Source organism: Chelonoidis abingdonii, chromosome 1, assembly GCF_003597395.2.
Source record: "Chelonoidis abingdonii isolate Lonesome George chromosome 1, CheloAbing_2.0, whole genome shotgun sequence".
NCBI lineage: Eukaryota > Metazoa > Chordata > Testudines > Testudinidae > Chelonoidis > Chelonoidis abingdonii.
In genome coordinates, this window is record NC_133769.1 from 26,124,214 (window position 1) to 26,147,829 (window position 23,616).

General features: G+C 42.5%; 1 protein-coding gene across 4 annotated transcripts in view; it reads right to left on the reverse strand.

Annotated features, from left to right (window-relative positions):
• Nucleotides 1-23,616, reverse strand: part of CCDC146 (coiled-coil domain containing 146) — a 121,454-nt gene that overhangs the window by 48,215 nt on the left and 49,623 nt on the right. For 2 of the 4 annotated variants that reach the window (XM_032778855.2, XM_032778862.2), the window contains exons 3-4: nucleotides 7,720-7,802; nucleotides 2,517-2,726 (exon numbers count right to left, since the gene is read on the reverse strand). In XM_032778855.2, the coding sequence (XP_032634746.1) occupies nucleotides 2,517-2,726; nucleotides 7,720-7,802 (293 nt within the window). Of the gene's footprint in view, nucleotides 1-2,516; nucleotides 2,727-4,330; nucleotides 4,700-7,197; nucleotides 7,374-7,719; nucleotides 7,803-23,616 lie in introns of those variants that run through there. The other 2 variants (XM_032778858.2, XM_075064562.1) reach the window with 2 other exon arrangements.

A 23,616-nucleotide genomic window follows, 5' to 3' on the forward strand; every position in this document is an offset into this window, starting at 1 on the left:
CCCTTTGATACGGGAGACCGGGGTTCAATCCCGGTGGTACCCAACTTCCAGTAGGGGTCCTTGGCAAAAGACCCCTAACGTTCACCTGCCCTACCTCAAATATGAAGAGTGACACGAACTAGGAGAGTCATGCCGGCTCGGACGTCGCCCGGGATTACACAAGGTCCGCGCCAGAATGTTGAGGAACCAGGACAATCTGACAATAAGTGGCTACTGGAACAAACATTCATGGACGAGCAAGAGAACCTGGAATTGATGATATGCTACAAAACAGTAGACCTAATAAAGGGGATATATGAAACGTATGAGGGGACTGATGGAAGGACAAATGGTCTCCCGTATCAAAGGGCGGCGCTCTTAACCACTACGCTATCCAGTAGCTATAAATATAAATATAAATATAAATATTTTTTAGTCATCCCTGCTGGGTCCCTGCCAAAAATGTTTGAATTGGGCCCTGCACTTCTTAAAGCCGGCTCTGCCAGCTGCGGCTGAGATTTAAAGGGCTCTGGGCTCCCCACCGCTGCGGGCAGTGCAGAGCCCTTTGAATCCAGGCCGCGGCTGGGAATTAAAGGGCTCTGGGCTCCTCGCCGCTGCGGGCAGCCCAGAGCCTTTGACTCCCGGCCGCGGCTGGGATTTAAAGGGCTCTGGGCTCCCTGCCGCTGCAGGCAGCGCAGAGCCCTTTGATTCCTGGCCACGGCTGAGATTTAAAAGGCTCCCCGTGGCTGTGGGGAGCCTAGAGTGCTTTGATTCCCAGCCGCGGCTGGGATTTAAAGGGCTCTGGGCTCCCCGCGGCTGAGATTCAAAGGGCTCTGGGCTGCCCGCACAGTGAGGCTCCGCAGGCAGCATGTGGCCGGCGGGCCTTATATTGTGCAGGCCTGATCTAGGGTGACCAGACAGCAAATATGAAAAATCGGTATGGGGGTGGCAGGTAATAGGAGCCTATATAAGAAAAAGACCCAAAAATCGGGACTGTCCCTATGAAATCAGGACATCTGGTCACCCTATTTAGATCTCCAAAGGCTGATGTGGGAGGGAGGAGCAGGAGTAGTGGGAGAGGAGTTGGGCTGTGAAATGGTAGCAAGCCCCAAGAAATGCTTGAACTGGTCTTCCCTAAGCTTTCTAGATTTGCTCTTGAAGCCAGAGAAGACCTTACAGTTTGATGGAGTGCGTGCTCCCTGAGGCAGCAGAGACAGCAAGAACATCCATTACTGAACGGAAAAGACCTTTTACAGGTCTGGTATGGTTTGAACCCTGTGGTTTGGGGCAGAGTGGAGGGCCCCAAACAAAGGGATCCAAGGTGGGCAAGAAACCCCCACTACTGGGAAAAAATAATACAGGGGTATCCCCCCAAATGCACAAAGTGCAAAGAAAACAAATGAAAAATAAAATAGATGAAATACAATTGAGTAAGGGAAAAAAAAAAAAAGAGTTAGCAAGCTAACTAAGGGACACCACAAGGCTGTGTCTCAGGCCACAGGCAGCTGAGAAGGAACTTGAGCATCAGGGTTCCACCCTGCCGTATATACCCTCGGACCAGAGCATGAGGATGTGCAGGACACAGGTGTGGACCTACAGACACTGCTGCCAAAAATCTCCAATCAAAAGCGCATAGGCGGGCATGCACACCTGAAGTGAAGTGCCCATAGGGACAACTACTCAAAGAAGAAATATGAGTTGTATTCCATTAGCACATATATATACACAGACACTTTTTTTGGAAAGAGACAGCATTCAGTTGTAATTGTACTATAAAAGTTTCAAGTATACGACATGACAATTATACTTCATTTCTCTATGGCATGGAAGTGGAAAGATAATTTGAACACAGACAGTATTTCTTGCAGCCAAATCCATCTATTTAAAATATCAAGCTGTACTTACAAGACTCAACCTTTCATGAGAATGTCAAGCATTTACTTTTTCCACAACAAAGGACTATATTTAGTCTCCTCTTTTGCAGAAAATATAAACACAGCTTACATTTTCTTTTTATTACTTAAATAGAGAAGGCTGAATATGTATTAACTTTGGGGTTTAAAAATGTTAGTTCTGAAGGCAAACATATTTATGACATCATTTCAACACAAGCCCAATTGCTGAGTCTGAGACATTTTGCTTTATTTGTATTAAAAACAACCCAAAAAAATAGAAGGCTCCCAGTGAAACCTAATAATGGTGCCAGTTTGGTTACCAGAATGATAGGACAATACGCTCCACTAACAGTCTTTACCAAAGGCTGTAGAACACAGTGAAACCAATTATTATTTTTATCTCATATTTATACAGTACCTCAAGGAACTCCAAGTACCCTATACATTTAAAATGACATACAAATTACATTTAGGAGTCATTACATCCACCACTGTGGAAAATCATGGCAACTGTTTAATAGATAACACTATAAGTGTTTAGAGGGAAAATTATGCAGGGAGAAATGGGGTTATATTGCTTATTATCTCTTTAGTGTTGAGTTATTTAAAAATTGCACAGAAGTGAACCTGAACATCACCTACCTGTTCAATTTGTACTGAAGTTCATACTCTCTTTCTTTAATAGCAGTATATTCATTCTGATATTTAAGAAGTTGCTGTCTCATCCTGGAGACTTCACTGGTAAATCCTTCTGGGAACTGATCAGCTTTTTCCAGTGCCTGTTGCTGCTGTTCTATTTCTACAGTGAAACGTTTGGCATCCTGCAACAGCTGCATCTCTGACTCCTGTAAACTGTGTTAAATAAAAGCACTTAGGGTCATGCATTAAAAAGCACTTAGGATCATGCATTAAAAAGGCACCAGAAAGAGATTTTGTAATTATATTATTGTATCTTACATGCTGACCTATAACTTTAATAGAAAATGGGACACCGCCCCTGCTCCTGCCAGGAACATCAGGATCTCTCTCTTTTTCTCTGTGTCTAGGCTCAGTTACAGTGGGCTTGGTGTATATTCATGGTCCATGTGATAGACAACTCTAGGTGAATGGAATACTACAGGATGGGACTAGTGTTATAAAATAGACTGGGGAAAATATGATAGGCTGCCTTACTCTGTGGTGGAATAGTGGTGGAATAGGAGTGGGAGTGGCATTCATGTTTATTTAAATTTGATTTTTGTGGGAGCATTTAAGCAACTAGTGGTTTGTTTCATAGAATCATAGAAGATTTATGGTTGGAAGAGACCTCAGGAGGTCATCAAGTCCAACCCCTACTCAAAGCAGGACCAACACCAACTAAATCATTCTAGCCAGGGCTTTGTCAAGCTGGGCCTTAAAAACCTCTAAGGACAGAGATTCCACCACCTCCCTCATTCCAGCGTCACACCACCCTCCTAGTGAAATAGTGTTTCTTAATATCCAACTTAGACCTCCCTCACTGCAACTGGAGACCATTGCTCCTTGTTCTGTCATCTGCCACCACTGAGAACAGCCAAGCTTCATCCTCTTTGAACCCCGCTTCAGGTAGTTGAAGGCTGATATCAAATTCCCCCTCACTCTTCTCTTCTGCAGACTAAACAAGCCCAGTTCCCTCAGCCTCTCCTTGTAAGTCATGTGCCCCAGCCCCCTGATAATTTTCATTGCCCTCCACTTCACTCTCTCCAATTTGTCCACATCTTTTCTGTGTGTGTGGCCCAAAACTAGACGCAATACTCCAGATGTGGCCTCACCAGTGCCAAATAGAGGGGAATAATCACTTCCATCAATCTGCTGGCAGTGCTTCTACTAATGCAGCCCAATATGCCGTTAGCCTTTTGGCAACAAGAGCACACCGCTGACTCATATCCAGCTTTTCGTTCACAGTAAACCCCAGTCCTTTTCGGTGGAACTGCTGCTTAGCCAGTCAGACCCCAGCCAATAGCGGGTACCTGGGATTCTTCCATCCTAAGTGCAGAACTCTGCACTTGTCCTTGTTGAGCTGCATCACAGTTCTTTTGGCCCAATCCTCCAATTTGTCTAGGTCACTCTGGACACTATTCCTACCCTCCAGTGTATCTACCTCTCCCCCCAGCTTAGTGTCTTCTGCGAACTTGCTGACGGTGCAATCCATCCCATCATCCAGGTTATTAATAAAAATGTTGACCAAAACCGTTCCCAGGACCAACCTCTGGGGCACTCTGCTTGATACGAGCTGCAAACTAGACATCGAGCCATTGATCACTACCCGTTGAGCCCAACAATCTAGCCAGCTTTCTATCTATCTTATAGTCCATTCATTCAATCCATATTTTTTTAAACTTGCTGGCAAGAATATTATGGGAGACCATATCAAAAGCTTTGCTAAAGTCAAGATATAGCACATCCACTGCTTTCCCCATATCCACAGAGCCAGTTACCTCATCACAGAAGGCAGACAGGTTCATCAAGCATGACTTGCCCTTGGTGAATCCATGCTGACTTTTCCTGATCACCTTCCTCTCCTCCAAATGCTTTAAAATGGTTTCCTTGAGGACCTGCTCTGTGATTTTTCCAGGGACTGAGGTGAGGCTGACCAGTCTGTAGTTCCCCGGGTTTTTCGTCTTCCCTTTTTTAAAGATAGGCACTATATTTGCCTTTTTCCAATCATCTGGGACCTTCCCCAGTCGCCACGAGTTTTCAAAGATAATGGCCAATGGCTATGCAATCACATCAGCCAATTCCCTCAGCACCCTCGGTGAATTCGGATGCATTAGATCTGGACCCATGGACTTGTGCATATCCAGCTTTTCTAAATAATCTTAACCTATTCTTTCACCATTTTGGGCTACTCACCTCCTCCCCATACTGCATTGCCCAGGACAGCAGTGTGGGAGCTGACCTTGGCTGTGAAGACCAAGGCAAAAAAAGCATTGAGTACTTCAGCTGTTTCCACATCATCTGTCACTATGTTGCCTCCCCCGTTCAGTAAGGGTCCCACACTTTCCCTGACCTTTTTCTTGTTACTAACATACCTGTAGAAACCCTTCTGTTACCCTTCACATCCCTTGCTAGCTGCAATTCCAGTTGTGTTTTGGCCTTCTTGATTACACCCCTGCATGCTCAAGTAATATCTTTATACTCCTCCCTAGTCATCTGTCCAAGTTTCCACTTCTTGTAAGCTTCCTTTTTGTGTTTAAGCTCACCGAAAATTTCACTGTTAAGCTAAACTGGTTTCGTTACTTGAGATCTCAACTTCAGTGGCTATGATCCTATGTGCAACCCACAGATAAGTGAAGTGGCATCTCATGTTACTGGAGCTTTTGCAAGACAGGAAAGGAATTTGGCTCTTAGGAGAGAGATTCTTTCATTTATCCATTCCCTGTTAGAGAGGTGACAGGCATGATGCAAAAAGATCACTAACAGAAAGATACAGGACAGATGTTAGGGTGAAATCCTGGCCCAATATAGTTAGCAGAAAAACTCCAATTTATCTAAGGTGAAATCCTGACCCCACTATTTATTGTCTGTCCCTCAGCCTAATCTTCTTCTAGGAGGCCAATGCAGTGACGGACAGTGATCCTAATCTGCAGGTTTATTATGCTGTTCAGTGTGCATCACCCTCCCTGACTTCATTACTGATGAATTGCCCAACTTTGCATGTATTGCTAATGTCTGGCTGTATATAGTGACAAGGTGTCTTGTTATAAATCCAGCAATATAGCCGACTTTGCTTGTTATAACAGTTGAATAGCTGATGTTTAAGAATAAGACTATTATTAACATGCATTGCTTATTATGGAATAGTTACAATGATAAATGAATCATGAGACCTTCATGTTATGCAATTTACAGCATGAAATCTTTGCTATATGAATTATTGTTCATGCTTTCTGAATATGAATAGATTTACCAAATTAATTTTACATTATACTAGAAGCAGTTCAGCCACATTTGACTAACAGCATAGAAAATTTCAAATTCAAAAGTCAAAATTGGTTTTGAGGTTCACAAAAGATCTGAAACAATCAAAGCACTACTATTTGCCCATTGCTAATTAAAAAGAAGTTAATGCTGCCTCCTGCCTCCCCGCCCCCAGCAAAAAAAACCCCCAAAAGCAAAAGGAATTTGGAATCTCCCAGATGGAGAATTTATACACCAAATTTTAGCTCAGACAATTTTGATATACCAAAATGAAGCTTACCAAACAACTGGATACATAATAGAAATATTAAAACAACCAAAACATAGGATTTCAAATTACACAGACAATAGTATAAAAGCAAAAGATTAAACTGGCCATATAGCACAAACAGCTGAAATGGCACAGGGGAAAAATTCAATTTATTCACTGCATGGCAAGGTAGATAACTACTTCCTATTCTAAGAAGAAAATATGAAAACCACATACTTCAACAGGAACTAAGAATGTGCTCTGTAACAGGAACTAAATCCATAGTGTGCGAATGAGTTATATTTTAGCTTTTAAAGGGTGAAATTCAGTGTAGTGGAAAGGGCTTGTGCAAGGCCCTATATACCAACCTGAATCCTATTTTAGCTCTTCTAAGAAGATTTTTCTGTTTTGAGAAGAAATATTTTTGGTTCCAGGGGTAATCCCCATTTTAAGAACACGGAGTACCTCTCAAGTTAAGGGACTCTTTCAAAGAGAAACAACTTTTAAAATAGTAAGATAGAAATTGCAGTGCGGAATCAAAGGTGAATCTAGTGGAATATGTTGTTTCTAACAGCAGATTGTACCCTCTGCTTCAAGGGAAGCTGCAAGAAATCCCGTAGTGGACAATTATGGAATAACCTACCAGTGTTTGGCTTACACTTTGAAGCTCAATTTGTTTATAATCCTATCTAATGTAACTGAGAATGTTCCTACTGGGTAAAATTCACTCCTATGCAGAGGGTCAACACAAGGCCTAGACATCATTTAAGTACTGGATAAACCCTCAAATAAGGTGAAAATAGGTGAAAACTGATACAAAGACACTGTTTAGAGCAGTGGTCCCCAACCTTTTTGTCTGACCGCTTTGGGAACCCTTGATTTAGAGTCTCAATGTCCTTATCTTCCTTAATTGTGCCCTTTAAACCCTATTAGTTCAGGTTTCCTACTTCTGATAAACCAAAATAATTTCTTATTCTGTGTTTTTCATATATTTGGCTATTTGCTCTACACATTTGCTCTCAGTCCTTTTAATTTTTACCTTACATTTTACCCACTGTAGCTTATGCTCTTCCATTGCCATCACTAGGTTTAGATTTCCATTTTCAGAAAGATATTTGCTTAGCTCAAAATTACCTCTTAAATCTTGCCATTTAACCATATTAGTTTTTTTCTTGCCTTCCTGCTTTCTCTTTTAAGTCCAGTCACCGTAAGCAGGTCTTGAACAATGTATATGACCTTGTGCAGAGCCTCTGCACTGGGGGATTTTTACTTTTGAAGGCGGAACGCAAGCTGATTTTCAGTGGCACTCACACTGCCTGGGTCCTGGCTACTAGGTCGAGAGGCTGTGCATTTTAATTTAATTTCAAATGAAGCTTCTTAAACATTTTAAAAACCTTATTTACTTTACATACAACAATAGTTTAGTTATATATTATAGACATAGAAAGAGATCTTCTAAAAATGTTAAAATGTATTACTGGCACACAAAACCTTAAATTAGAGTGAATAAATGAAGACTCGGCACACCACTTCTGAAAGGTTGCTGACCTCTGATGAAACAATTCCAAAAAAGGAATTATGGCATGGCTAATCTCTATAATCAAGTATTCATAATGAAAAAAGAACTGATATACTGAAAATCTTCAAGTATTGTACCTTATCACAGTCTCATGCAGAGCGGTGTACTTCGCCTTCAGCTCAGCAACTCTGGTCCCTGGAAGCTTTCCAGCAGAAAATAACTAGAAAAGGAGAATAGACAATTATTAAATCCACGAGACATTAACATTTTTATGTATACTTAGACTTTTATAATTAGTGTTAGCAGACTTTTCTTCAGTTCTTGGTAACATTAAATAAAGATATACACAAAAGATGCTGGTTTATTTAATAATTTGTAGTATAAATACAAGTATAAAGAACACATCACAATTACGGAGTTGATTAGACCTCTGTTCCCATTCTGCTCTCCCTGAGTGTACCCCCTAAGGTGTTAGGTCGCTGCCTTTACCTATCTGGAGGTGGAAGTACACAATTCTCCCTCTCTTAGACCATGACCTGGAAATGCCACTCTGTACCTGCCCACTGCTTATTACTGTGCAGGTCTGACTGAACCTGTGTTTCAGGAGCCTCTCACTAATGCTATACAGTGGCAAAGGGCCTTCTTAAAACAAGCAGGTTTATTTAGGAAATGGAGCAAAGCTTCAGAGAAAGGGATTTAAAATAAGCAGCCTACACACATCTAAACTCATCTAACCTTACACTTCACAAGGAGTTAAGGTAGATGGGCTTCCGTCTTGAGTTACAGGAACAGAACATGCCCTTCACATTCTTCTAGTAAGCCCAGAAAGTTTTATCTTAGGGCTTGTCTACACTTGCAAGCTTTGTCACCAAAAACTGCCTTTTGGCAACAAAACAGCAAGATTGTACACACTACAATGAGATTTTTGTCACGAAAAACACCCAGTTTTGGCGACAAAACTTCCACCCCCGTGAGAGACTTTTGTCTTTTCCCCTCCCTTTATTGTCCACAAAGAGCCAGTGTAGACACTGCTGATTGTTTTGTCAACAGAACTGGCTTCTGCCAGTATCCCACAATGCCTGCTCTGAACGCTCTGCTCAGTGTTTTGATCTCTGCTGCCCTGCAAGCATGCACCCCTCCCCTTTCAAAGCTCCGGGAAATATCTGTGTGCTGCTCCACTTGGGGAACAAATGAAGAGCAAATCATTGGAATGTTCCTGTTCTGTGCTGCTCTAGGAACACAGTGGCATGCAGACTGCTGCTGCAGGAGGAAGGGGACAGACCGCTGTGCTGCTTTGTCATTCCTCAGCACGGAGAGCTCCCAGAGCTACTTATGATGCTGCTCTCTGGAGCTGAGGGGGCTGTGGGAGAACTCGGAGACAATCCCAAGATGTGCAGCAATCATCTCTTCCTTTCCATAATACTGCACTCTGGGGTACATACCCATGGTGCATTGCCCACTTGTCGATGATGGTGTCCCCAATGTGGACGTGATTTGTCAGAGGGACCAAGTGTGAAAACCCTTTGGCAATTTTTGTTTTATCGACTTTTGGCTGTCGACATAAGTTTTGTCAACAAAATTTGGTAGTGTGGACAAGCCCTTAGACACTTCCCCCCCTCAGGGAAACTCTCTTTTTTCAAAGTCCTACTCTCCCTGTGTGAGTCTGAGCCCAGTTACTATATATCTTAATGGCTTTTGTTAGAGAGCCTAGGGATGGAGTCTTCGTTTTGCCTAAGTATGTCTACACTACAGAGACTATACTGGCATAGCTGCATCACAGTAGCAATGCCGGCATAAACCCATAATGTAGACACAACCTAAACTTATGGAAGGGGTTTTTCCACTGATGTAGGAACACCATCTCCCCAAGCAGTGGTAGCTAAGTCAAAGGAAGCATTCTTCCATCAACCTAGCTGTCTACACAGGGCATTAGGTTGGCATAACTACATCACTCAGGGGTTGTGGTTTTTTTACACCACTGATTGACAGCTCTGTCAAGCTAAATTTTAAGTGCAGACCAGACCTCAGCCTGTTTTCTAATATTAAAGCAGGGTGTGAATTTAAAGTGCAACAGCAATTCTAGAATAGCCATTGCAGAATAACTATCCCACAATAGTAATTCTCGTTAATTTCCTAGTGTAGAAAAGCCGTATGTTTTCACTGCAGACAAGCTAGCCTTGCTGGGTGGGGTGTCCCCACAGCAAAGCCTTAACCATGCCAGACCCAAGTAACTACATCCACAACAGGGCTGTACTAGCCCTTGAGCTGGAATGGATTTCTGGTGGGATACCCTGTGGTTCTTAGTGGTTTATTACATAAGGCCACTCTACAAATTCATTCACAGGGTGAAAACTCACTTACTCTCACCTAGAATGAAGCTGCTGTCTGTGGCCATGACATGAGAACAATATGTAAACAACTTCCAAGAGAAGTTATTCACTATTAATCCAGGCAGTCCCGCAGGTGAAAGCAAACAGCATTTGGCAAGAACTTTTAAAGAGAATGTTATTAAGGAATTCAGTTTACAAACTACAAAGAGATTCATAGCACACCCAACTGACTTCTTTGCCTCTCCATTTTCCATTTCTTTCCTGCCTAGTAAACATAAAAATCTCAAGTTGGGTACATTTCTCCAAATTACGGTTCTTATTGATACTACCACACAACTTTAGCAGGAGACAGGTGTCAGTTTCTGGCAAACTGCCAGCACAGGAGGATTTCTTGGATGATGTCACAGATCCTAGCAAGTGCTCCCTCATGGCCACTGACTAGGACTGCTGTGAAGGGAATCCATGCTGTGACCCTTGCTCCCCCAGCTATTTTAGGCCTGCAGAGCATGAATGCAGTCCAGCCACTGCCCCAATCTCAGGACCCCTAGGCACACTCTTGGAGTACAGACCTGCAGCCTAACACTCCCTCCTGAGAGTTGGAGCCCTGCACAGTTGCCTAGCCCCTCTGCACACAATGGAGACCTTTAGGATGCCCTTGAACTTAAACATACCCTCTCCTGGAACTTTACCCCAAAGGTGTGAAACTTTTTGTTAGAGTTTGACTATCTCGGGGCACACAATAGTTAATACACACACTTTGCAGAGTCTAACACATTTATGTTCTTTACTTCATACAAAGCACAGGACAGTACAGATCACACAAAACAACAAACATTGCACATATTTCCCTTTCTAGCTCAGCCTTCCCTTGGGTGTCCTTAGAGACCACAGATGTCCAGGCAGGCTGTCCCATTCCTGAGGCTGTTCCTTGATGGGTGGTCTCTCCCTTTTACCTACCTTCTGGTGCTTTCTTCTGCCCCACGTGTCCTCTTCCTGTCTGGCTCCCTCTGTTCCCTTATTTAAGCTCCTCTTGGTCACCTGGCTGCCTTTGTTCTGCTCCTGGTAAGTTTTCATTGCTTCTATCTCCCCCTCTCTTTTCAGAAGAGGAAGCTAAACTGGATTTCCAAGGCTTAAGCTCACCCGCTGTTGCCAGTTGTTTGCACCTGAATAGTATAATTGAATCCTAAGCACCACTAGCCCCTTGTATTTGTCAGCTGTGAACCTGCTACAGGACCTGGTAGATCTTAATACATATAGGCACTCAGGATACAGCTGCTTTTCATAAACCATCTTCACAATATTAACCAAAATTCATAAACTGTATAAATATAGTCCCAGTTTGTCACAGATGACATCTCTGTTCAAATGCTGTGGAAGTGCAGCAGAAATGGAGCAGGCAAACATGGGGTTAATATGCACAGCAGATGAAGGGAGGAGTTCCACAAGAAAGTACAGCTCAGGTAGAATTGCGGGATGGGACTGGAGGACTAACAGCACCTGGAATTGAGAAGTCTGCATTCTCACTGCAAAGTAGGCAGTTTGTCTGTCTGGGATGAAGCAAATTCCAATCTCAAGTCCATATCCTCAGCCATGCTAGCTAGCCCAGACTTAAAGCATCCTCAAATCCATGTTAAAGGTTCTTCTGTGTGGTGGAAGAAGGATATGATGACTCCAGGGCACCCCCTTGCAACAGGGCATGATGCTGTAGACAATCTTCATCTGCACCTGTTCATACTTCAGCTGAAAGCATCTAAGTCAGATCCCTTTCAGGGCAACAAAAGCACAAACCAACATCCCAAAGTCTCTCAACAATCGGTCCTGCCTTTGGGCTCTGTCTTCAATCTCCTTTCTCAGCCACTCCAGAGTCATCTTCCACAGACTAGCATAGCTATTATAATTAGCATTTGGGTAGAGAGAATCATAAAAATTGTAGGTGACACTGTAGGTTCTGAACTTCTTAGCCAATGTATGTATGACCAAGAAATACAAGGTAGGCCAAATTAAGCTCTGTGACAGCTATATAAATCCAGAATAATTCTATTGAAGCCAACAGACATTATGGCCTCAGTCTCCACTCTTTTGCACCCTGTGTATGTATTTGCACCTGTGCCAACTGTGTGTAAAATACTACCATTTTGACTTGTTAGAGCTTTAGAGGTACTGTGCACAAGTGTTAATGACTATACAAGGTGCAAGACAACAGAAAAAAATCTCAGACATGTAAGTCAATGAGACTTGAGTAAAGACTGCAGAATCAGGCCGTTAGTCAAGACATCTATCCGAACAATATGCATCGCAACACTTTGCAGCAAGGTTGCAATAGTTACTGGCAGACCATTTTTTAATTAAATGAAAACATGTCTCAGACTATTTAGGTTTTGCAAAGTTTACCCAAAATGTTGCTGTGTGCCCTCCTCAGAAAGTATACCTTGCAGTGCTGCAACCCCTCTCTCATTTTGTACAAACAGTTTCCATTCCACTACACTCCCAGGCTCAATGTATTCCGAAATCAGTAAAGTGAGTAATATTAACAATGTCTCCTTTTGTGTACAACAGTGCTAACTTTTGAAATCAGTAAAATTATACTGATTTAAAATTACTTATGTGAGATAAGAATCAGGCCCATTAAATATTTTAATAAAGGAAGATGTACAGGAATCAGCATCTTCCATTTATTGGGTTTCTGGACCCCAAATCCATCAAGAAGAGTCATAAATACACGACATCTCTAAACTGTAGCTTTTGTATTTGGCTCTCAGATTCAGCTGATAAATATATGCACCCTTTTAACCAGGCTTCTTATAAAATATTCATAAATCTTTATTCCTGAAATATAGCATTAGGTTTCTTTTTTTAAATACTGCAAGCTAAATTGGAATTATGATTTATAAATATTTGCATTTCACCTCTGTTTCTAAAAGTTTGTGAAAGATGAGTCACACTGAAGTCATATTTTCCTATGAGATGCTGTGGAATTTTGTTTAGTTTCAGCTTTGTCTTCATTGTCAAATAAAGGTGTGTTTTAATGTGAGATTACTAACGTGAGTTAGCTATCTCATTGTTAAATTCTAGTGGAGTCAAGGCACTGTAGCTTCACAAGCTAGGTGATATGAACCACAGGCAAGGGTAGCGTTGACCTCACCTATCTACCTAGTGGTAAAAATAACAGTACCTTGTCTCCACTAGGATTTTATAGTGAGATAGCTAATATGCATTAGTCATTCCACTATCAAATATATTTATTTATTTGCAGGGAAGACATAGCCTTTATTTCCAGTATTCTGCAATTGGGACCAAATTCTGATATTTTTATTCCATCTTCCTTGCGTAAGAAATGAGGCCTGGATCTATAAAGAGACTTAGGTGTTGTGATGTTAAGCACTGCGGCACCTAAAAATTAGGCTCCTAGAAAATCAGAAGACCATCACTGCAATCCACAAAGCTCGAGTTAAGTCTCTATGCTCCCTGTACAACGAATGGGGAGAGACAGGCACCTCAGAATGTGATTCTAAAAGCCAGCATGCCAGGTGGGGAGCCATGTAAGATAGCCAATGGGAGATGTTGATCAGAGGGGTATGTCCAACCACTCTTATGGAGACCTAAGTCTGGGGTGCCGGAAGTCACCTATATCTGCTAGCAATACAGAACAGGAACCCTTCTCCTGGAGTCAGGCAGCTTCAGCACCTAAGTCGTTTCTTGTAAGAATGAGTGAGGTGCCTGTCTCATTCCACACAAAATAGCTGAAAGAGGAGGTGGTTGCTGCTGCCATCCACCGCCTTAAAATTTTAGTGCGGTGGTTAGTGCACTCATCCAGGATGTGGGAGACCCAGTTTCAATTGCCCCCTCTGCCTCAAGTGCAGAAAGAATCTGAACAGGGGTCTCTGACCTCTCAGGAGCACAGAGCAATGGGATAGTCTGACACAGGGCTCCCTCACTCTCCTGCCTAAACTGTTCCCCTGTAGAAAAATAATTAAAAAGTCACTGCAGCAACAGGACTGTATCCTGCATCTCCTAGATGGATGCCATAATCTCTGGATTACAGAGTCAGTCTCACACATGTACTCTCTCTCTGGCCTAAGGATTCTTTATTATTTCATCAACAGTGGAACAACTTATACAGGAGAGATTAAAGGAGCTCCACATCAGAACAACCCATAGGTGGGAGACCCCCCATGCAAAACCTTTCTCCCCCAGAGTGGTAAGGTCCTTAAAGTGCTGCTGTGGCAGTGCTTTAGCATCGCTGCCTCTTTTGCCCCCTCCCAGGGCCACCGGGGCGGGGAAAGGGGTGCAAAAGGAGCAACTGCCCCACGTCCTGGCGATTTAAAAAGGCCAGGGCTCCCAGCCGCCACCGCAGTAGCAGTTGAAGCCCCTGGCCCTTTAAATCACCACCAGAGCCCCGGGTGGCACGGGCCAGGCAGCGCTGAACCGCTGGTTGTGGGAGGCTGACTCCCCAGCCCTGCCCCTTCTACCCAAGACCCGACCCCTTCTGCCTGAGGCCCCTGTACCGGTAAGACTTTTAAGTTACTTTCACCCCTGCCCACATAAGTGCTGTAACTACTGGGCTAAAAGTTATAAGGTGGATGGCAGCAGCCCCACCACTATTTTGAATGGGCCAAGTCTGGTAGGCAGTCTCCAAGCATGCTGACCATCTTGGGTCCATATGTGAGTTAGGTGAACAAATACCTATCTTCCCCTGACTCATGGATTCCTCTGGGGCTCAGGTTAGAGATACGCATCCTGGCACCAAAAGGGAGGCCGCAGTGTTCATGCTCAGAGGAATAAACTTAGATGCAGATGGAACTTTTACCCTGAAAATTTACTCACTGAGTGACCTATAGGGTTTGGCAGTTTTGTGGATTGCAATGGAGCCTAAAACTGGAACTTCGGCACCTAAGTAGCTCTGTGGGTCTGAGCCTGAGAGCCAGATTCTGATCTTGCTAACATCAGTGTAAATGTAGAGTAACTCCATTAATGGCATTTGAGTTTCTCTGGCTTTAAACCAGTGTAATTAAAATCAGGATCTGGCTCAACATAAGAACTTCAAATATTGGCCCTGGATTTGTAAACTATGATTTCTGTTGTACAGAAAATATGTAGTGTTATTTCTCCATCTAGACTGTGCCAGAGAGGTAGTAAAATCTGTACCATTTCCGTAACATCCATCACAGGTATGTACAGTACTATAGTGCTGTCATGCTTTAGAAATACATTGTGAATGCTGCACAACCCAAGACAATTTAGGTAAAATTATTTTAAAACATTAAAATGAGAGATTACAACAGATAATTCTGATTTAATCAAGAAATGGTTCAATCAAGAATTAATTAGCACTTGGAGATAAAACTTGGAGTATACAATATTAAACAAAATACAGAGCGCTTGGAAAGGTACTCAGAGTGTCACTGCTAAAGAAGAGCTCTGTGTAGTTCAAAAGCTTGTCTCTTTCACCAACAGAACTTGGTCCAATAAAAGATATTACCGTACCCACCTTGTCTCTCTAATTACACAATACTGTTTATTTTCTGGACTTGAAATGTGTTCTAGCCCCATTGCAAGGCAAATGCAGTATCCATCAAGGAACTGCACTATACAATAATACTTTTAGAAAGATCATACCATATGTAGTGAGGCCGAGTAGCCTCCCTCCAAGTGGGAGAATGAGGGTCCACCACACTCCCCTTGGTGGGTGGAGCCTAGCCTGCCTTGCCTCCCTCACCGGAAGTGCCGGGGCAGGGCTGGAAGTATAAGAGGAAGGCCCTGCAGCTCAGTTGTGGTGGAATTCCCAGAAGAGAAGGATGCTCTGGATATACTGCCAGGCCCAGGAGGAAAACCTACTCCTGGCTGTCTGATAGCAGCAGAAGTGGGAGACCCTGAAGAGGAGTGGCCCGGACTACCGGCCGCAGCGTACCCAAAGAAACCTGATGATCCCTGGAAGTGAGAGGTACCAAACCCCAGGGAGGCACGAAGTAACCGTCCCAGGGGCAGCCACAGAGCAGCTGGCTGCAGAGCCAGGGGTAGCTCAGTTGGTGTGTTGTGGCTGGATCCCCGCGATGCAGGGGCAGCCATCCCTGCCCCTGCCAGGCCCCTAGGCTGGGAACACAGTGGAGTAGGGTGGGCCTGCGTCCCCCTGCCACCCATCCTGGGGTGTCCGAATCCCTACACAGTGCAGGGAAGCTCCCGCTCTGAAGAAGGAGCCTCCCTTACCAGCTCCCTTATAGACTGTTTGCTTGCTGGCAGCCTGAGACTCCTCAAGCCCAGGCCCGAATTAGCTCCATAGATTGTGATATCCTTGCTGGCAGCCGGAGGCCCGCCATGGCCGAAGGCAGCCCCCTGGAGCCAGTGTTTAATTGGTGGCAGCTTGAGCTTCCCCAAGCTCAGGCTAAAGCCTGGCCATGACTGTCTGGCGCCCAGCCCTATTGTGGGGCTAGAAACTAGAGGACCTGGGGGGCCTTGCTCCACCTCGGGTGGAGGCAAGAGCCCTAGATTGTTCTGCAGCTTTGTGCCTTGGCCAGACAAGTCCGAAGGCAACTGGAATGAGAGGCCTCCTTCTGAGCCAAAGAGCGAGCGTCCAATACACTATGATTAAGCTATTGTACGCGCTGTAGCAACAATTTGCAATGTAGCTCTTTATTTCTATGTTTCTGAATACTAGATTCACTTTATAATACCCACTTGACAGCAATTAGGAACCACACTGCTAAAGGTATTTGCCTAAAGATACAGATAAATGCTTTTTGAAAATCCCATTAGGCACTAAAATACTTTTAAAAACTTTGCCCCAAGCGCCAGAATCTCAGACATACTAGGACTCCTTTGCATTGATCTGGTCCTCTGAGAATTCCCTTTTTGTAAAGGGAAATTTCTGGAGAACACAGAGCTAGCATTACAGCTCTACTCCTCCTTTCTGGCTACAAGGGCAGGTGATATGTCCATGGGACAGAACATGAGGGTGCAGTGCTCCTCTGATCCCCAGAAACTCTAATGGCCCTGTGGCAATGGGTAGTCTGACCAGGTAGTACTTTGTAATTCCTAACAATGGTAACGTGGAAAAGTTAAGTTACTTTATATTTGGTAAGAATTCCAGTGTTTAAACAAAACATATATGGCTAAATCCTGGCACTACACCAGAAAGCGGCAAGCCAGGACAGTTTGGGTAGCAGTGAGTGTAATGGAAGTTGTAGCGGCTTGGAACTTTAATGTCGGAGCCTAGATACATATCCAGAAGACTGTTTTGGCATCCAGGTTTGAAAATATTGGCCTTCATTATATCAGTATGTTTTGAAAAAAATAGAAAAATAACCCAAATAAAGATACAATACTCTAGTTTACATATATTTAAACATTCTAAAACAAGGGTGGGAGCTGTTTAAACAATTTTTCATTAGGTTTCTCAGACTTGCTAGTGTCACGTTCCCGTAAAATGGATGCCTCCAAGAACAGGCTATCCGACAGAGCAAATGGCAGTTTCCTTCTAATTATTGTAGCAATCTGTAATTAACTGAGATTACTTCATTGTATTGGGTGTAGATGTCAGGTCTGGAGTGTGGAATATAGTCAGGTCACCTCTCTTAAAATCTTGGGCCTTTCAAAACCTTTAAGTTATAACTGTACTAATATACATTTTGCTTCTCTTCCTTTTGGTATATACACAACACTTTTCTTTGATTCCCATACTCATTAAACAACATGATTCTATCCCATAATTTTTAAAAAATAACCCAAAAATGATAGCCCAGCTGGGCAAAATAAAATAAATTGTACTTATCCAAATCAAGAATTCTTAGAAAATTGGATTAAAGATTTGGCTGCTAATTCTGGTTGCTTGGCAGTTTCTTCTCTTTGCTTTCTATATTCCTACACTTCCGTAAACGTAACTGACGTTGCAGTCTATATGATTTTCTAAAAATATGCTAATGAGTGAATATAGTGTAACTGGAATATGCTTCATGCAAGAGATATCTTGTAAGGTATCGTTACAAAGCTTATAATCTACTGAATGTGATCCTCCTATTTGTATAAATGTACCACTCTTGTATCTGAAACTAGAAATATGAACTATAATTGTGAGGGCCTATTGTAATTATGCAAAGTGTGGGCCATTAATGGTGTTTTGGAATCTTGATGATTCCCATTAACCAGAACAATTGACTGCAGATGGCTCTGTTTTACCTGCAAGTCTTCCTGTGTGCTGGCAAGAGGGTAATGAGTTTGCAGTGACATGTGATATGTACTGAATAGAATCCATCTTAACCTCGTGTCTTTCCATGAGAGGGAGGGGTGGAACGAGAGGGAAAAAGGATTCCTGCCTTATGCAAAGATATATAAAGGAGTGAGACAGAACAAAGCAGGAGGATCCATCATGAAGAATCCCTAGCTACCCTAAGCTGAAAAGAGCTCTACCAGGGAAAGAATTGTGCCAGCTGGAAGGTGCAGTCTGAGGAAAAAATCTCGCTCTCTCAGGGAGATTACTGTTTCAGTTTGATTAGCATAGATTTGTGTTTTTATTTATTTTGCTTGTAACTATTTTGTTCTGTCTAGTTACTAATTGGACCACTAAATCCTACTTTCGTATTTAATAAAATCACTTTTTACTTATTAACCGAGTATGTATTAATACTGGGGAGCAACAACTGTATCTATCTATCAGTGTTATAGAGGGCGAACATTTGTGAATTTACCTGTATAATTTATACAGGGTAACAGATTTATTTGGTTTAGATCCATTGGAGTTGGCATCTGCGTTAAGACAGAACATCTGTGAGTGCTTCAGGTAAACCTGCAGCTTTGGGCAGTAATTCAGACATGGTCTGTGTGGAGCAGACGGATGTCTGCTCAGCAAGACAGGTGCTGGAGTCCGAGCTGCAGGGAAGGCAGAGTAGAAGTAGTCTTGGCACATCGGGTGGCTCCAAGAGGGTTTTGTGATCACCCGTCAAAAAGACAGTAATCTAAGTATCTTAGAACAATGCTTCTCAGCTCTTGTCCCCTAACGCCCCTACTTACTTGTGATAATTGATTAACATCTTCATCATCTGGACCATGGGAGGAGCTCTTGAAGAATTCCATCAGATTCAAACATTTCCACCCACATCAACCTCAGCCTGACCAGTCACACAAGAGATCCACTTCTAGACACTACAGTGCAAATAAGGTGTCACATAAACAACACTGTATACCGAACCTACTGACATGTACTTACTACATGCCTCCGTTTTATCCAGACCACATCACACGATCATTGTATACAGTCAAGCTCTAAGATAGAACTGCATTGCTCAATCCTCAGCAGAGTAAACCTACAGATCTCTATCAGTGTTTAATATACACTGGGATATGAACAGATTGAAGAGCCAGAAGGTACCAGATCTACTCATGACAGCAACAAAGAAGTAGAATAACTAGCTGTCACCTACAGCCAACTAAAACTCTCCAGACATCATAAGATCACAACCTATCTGAGACATCTCATCTAACAAGACAGCAGTTACTATGACAGCCCAACATGAGCAAATACTCACTAGCAAGTACACACACACAACAAAAACACTAATCAGGAACCGAACCTGCAAACAAACCATCGTGCAACTCTGTACATATTATTCAAGGACACCATCAGGAGCTAAAACAAATCCCACAAGCTATTCCTGCACATATACCAATGTGAATATATCTGTCATGTGCGCAATGCCCTTTGCATGTACATTGCCAAACAGACAGTTTCTATGCAAAAGAATAAATACAAACCTGACATCAAGAATAAAAACATTCAAAACCAGTAAGAGAACACTTAATCTCTCTGGACACTCAACTTAAGTGATAATTCTTCACAAAAAATTCAAAAACAGACTCCAGAGAAACTGCGAACTGAATTAATTGCAAACTAGACATCAAATTAGGCTGATAAAGATGGAAGTGTGGTCTACAAAAACTAATTTCCCTGCTGATACTCACACTTCTTGTTAATGTTTGAAATGGCATCTTGATTACATTGCTTCATTAGTACTTCAAATGATTTCCACTCCTTTTGTCAACTGTGAGAATAGCCCACTTCACTTAATTGTTGCTATTAGACTGACACCCACCCCTGTTGGCAAGTCAACTCCCATCTTTTCATATGCTGTGTGTTATACCTCTCTACTGTATTTTCCACTTATCTGATAAATGGGTTATCCACAAAAGCTTATGCCCAAATAAATTTGTTAGTTTCTAAGGTGCCAAGATCCTTGTTGTTCTTATTTACTACTGTTTTACATGTATTTTACTTTCCTATTTTCTTACCCTATTATTTTCTTCTCTTTATTTAATTCTTTTTTGGTATTAACTTTATAGTATCTTTTGTATGTAATCTCATTTATACATTTTATATTATCACTTCTCTCAGAAGTCTTGCTCTTCTACATGAGAGATGACCACCCAACAGAATATTTACAGAGTGAAGTACACTTGCCCGATATATGCTGTCCTGGAGCAAAAAAAAAAAGTCTACATCATAGGTGAACTGCTTATATTAACTTTTAATCGCTGGAGTGTGCAGCCGCAACCCCAGACACTCTTTGCCGTTATATCCAATTGTGTTTATACGGGTATGTATATGAGTAGAGGTATTATTTCATGTGAACAAAAGTGGCAGAATCTGTCGTCACTGCATCGAGTTAACAGACCGAATCTCCAAAACTTTAAAGTTTTACACTTTTTGTTTTATGGAAAGATTCACTCCTATGAATACAGAATCATAGAATATCAGTTGGAAGGACATCAGAGGTCATTAGTCCAACCCCCTGCTCAAAGCAGGCAAATTCAACTACATCATCCCAGCCAGGCTTGTCAAGCCTGACCTTAAAACCTCTAAAGAAGGGATTCACCACCTCCTTAGGTAACCCATTCCAGTGCTCACACTCTCTGAGTGAAAAAGTTTTCCTAATCCACCTAAATCTCTCCACTGCAACTTGAGACATTATCCTTGTTCTGTCATTGCTACTGAGAGAGTCTATCCATCCTCTTTGGACCCTTTCAGTAGTTGAAAGCAGCTATCAAATCCCCTCATTCTTCTTTTCTGCAGACTAAAATCCCAGTTCCTCAGCCTCTCTCATAGGTCATGTCCTCAGCCCCTAATCATTTTTCTGCCCTCATTGACTTTCAATTTTTCACATCTCTAAGTATAGGCCAAAACTGGACAGTCCAGACAAGCATTCAACGTTGAAAAGAGGGAATATCACATCCCTCATCTGCTGCAATGCCCCTACTTAACAGCCCAAAAGCGTTACCTTCTTGGCAAGAGGCACACTGTTGACTAATGTAGATGCCAGCGGCATAAACCATAAGTAGGACAGATGTAGCTTGTGATTCAATGGATGCATTATAATTGCTGAGAGGCACGACCACCTGCAGTAGCACTCACTCCACAACGAAAATCCTGGCTCATGTGGTGGAAGACCCAGGATGGAGGGGGTTAGAAACTTGCGCCACCTACATCTTACCTGCAGTGGGGTCTGTCTGTGGGCTGAACCTGCGTCCTGCCTGTGACAGCATTGGGACAGAAAAGCAGGTTTGGTGGATGGGCAGCTCTGAGGCGGCATGGACAAGGGCAAGTGGGGGGAGTGAGAGATAAAAAGTTTGGGGACCAATTCTCTAAGATAAAATATTTTGGGGCTTCCTCCTCCCCCACAACCAGGGCCAGCTCGAGGCACCAGCGAAGGAAGCAGGTGCCTGGGGCGGCCAATACAAAGGGGCGGTACTCTGTTCGTTATTGGGGGGGCATGTCCAGGTCTTCAGCGGCAATTCAGTGGGGGGTCCTTCACTCCCTCTCTTCCTCTTCGGCGGCACCTTGGTGGCAGCTCATTTTTTCCCCCCCTTCGCTGCTTGGGGCAGCAAAAATGCTGGAGCCAGCCCTGCCCACAACACATACTAATAATTAATAGGGGGCCTCCTTGAGCTGCTTAATCCTTCACAATATGGCTTCTGTGACTCAATTATGGTATAACTGACAAGCCTAAGGACTTTGACTTACTCAGTTTTGAGTTTCAGCAGTTTTGACTAGCTTCCTTGTATTTTTTTAGTTTCTTCTTTCTGAACTAACCAACCAGTATGGGCTGCTAGAAACCCTTAATTCAGCCCATCTTCAATTCCATTAACATCAAGTACCTTGAATACAGAGGGTCTAATCATCCTGTGCCATGTGCACCAGCATCCTGCATGCATGTGAAGCAAAAAATTGAAGTTAAATATAGTATCCGACATAAACAAGGATAACAGATATTAACCATGATCATTATCAAAATAAAATATGTGAGGGCTTCCTAGGGAAGGCTCAAGCTGAACATTATAAAAATGCCAGTGTTCCAGCAAAATAGTGTAGCTAACACATTTCTACTTATTAAGGCAATTAGGGCAGAGGACTGGACCTCTCTAGGTCCCTTCCAGTCCTAGAATCTATGAATTATAAAATATTTGACATAAGTTCTGCAACCTCAACAGAAATAATCAGTTTCTATCTTTCATTTCTATGCTGCATTTCCTGTAATTCATATTTTTAATAACCAACGTTTTGACCATTTTTGTAGTTATTTTAAAACATAGAATGATTGTCATAATTTTAACTTGAAGTTAACCTTATTTATTCTTCCATTTCAAACACCTAAAACTCACTGTCAACTACAGTCCTTTGTCTCAATATAGGGCACAAGGGCAAAATTCCAAATTAACATATTTTACAATTTTTCTGTGCTTGGGATTTCAATATATTATTTTCTGAGTAGTAACTCACTCCCCCTGTCAATCAGCTGCATGAAGTTTAGAATAAATCTCATTCATTTTTCTCAGCTAATAAACATATAGTTCGTTTACTACAGAATTGGCTGCAAACATTGTCTTAGGATCATAGAACTGGAAGGGAGCTTAAGGGATCATCTGGTCCGGTCCCCTGCACTCAAGGCAGGACAAAGATTAACTAGATTATCCCTGATAGGTGTTTGTCCAACCTGCTCTTAAAAATCCCTAATGATGGAGATTCCACAACCTCCGTAGGCAATTTATTCCAGTGCTTAACCATTCTGACAGGTTTTTCCTAATGTCCAACCTAAACCGCCCTTGCTGTAATTTAAGCCCACTGCTTCTTGTCCTATCCTCAAAGGTTAAGAACAATTTTTCTCCCTCCTCCTTATAACAACCTTTTCTGTACTTGACAACTGTTATCATGTCCCCTCTCAGTCTTCTCTTCTCCAGATCTGGAGTACCAATTGATCTGGGGTAAGTGGCTGGTCTCTTGGGACTGGGAGCAACCTGATATGGTGTGATTTTTGGTTTAGTGACCATTTTTAATCACTAAGTTCAGTTTGTCTGAGTGGCAAGATAGACTGGAGAGTCTGAGAGGACTGTCTGTCACTTCATGATAAGACTGGTATAGTGATCCAGGAGCTCACATTTGTTACTGGCTTGGTGAAATCTAATTATAGAATACACCACCAGTTTGGGGTATCTGCCCTGTTTTCTGTCAGTCTGTCCTGAGGTAGGCACTCACATCTGTGAACCACTCCAGATAGTATGACATTCTCCACCTGTCAAGGTAGAGGAGATGACATGGTCCACGATGTCCATTTTTAAGTATAATTTTATGATATTCAAATGTTGTGAATCAGGAATTTTGTAGTGTCATAAACAGATAGTAGGAGTTAATAGAACAAAAGTACTTTATATCTCTTTTGACTGTAA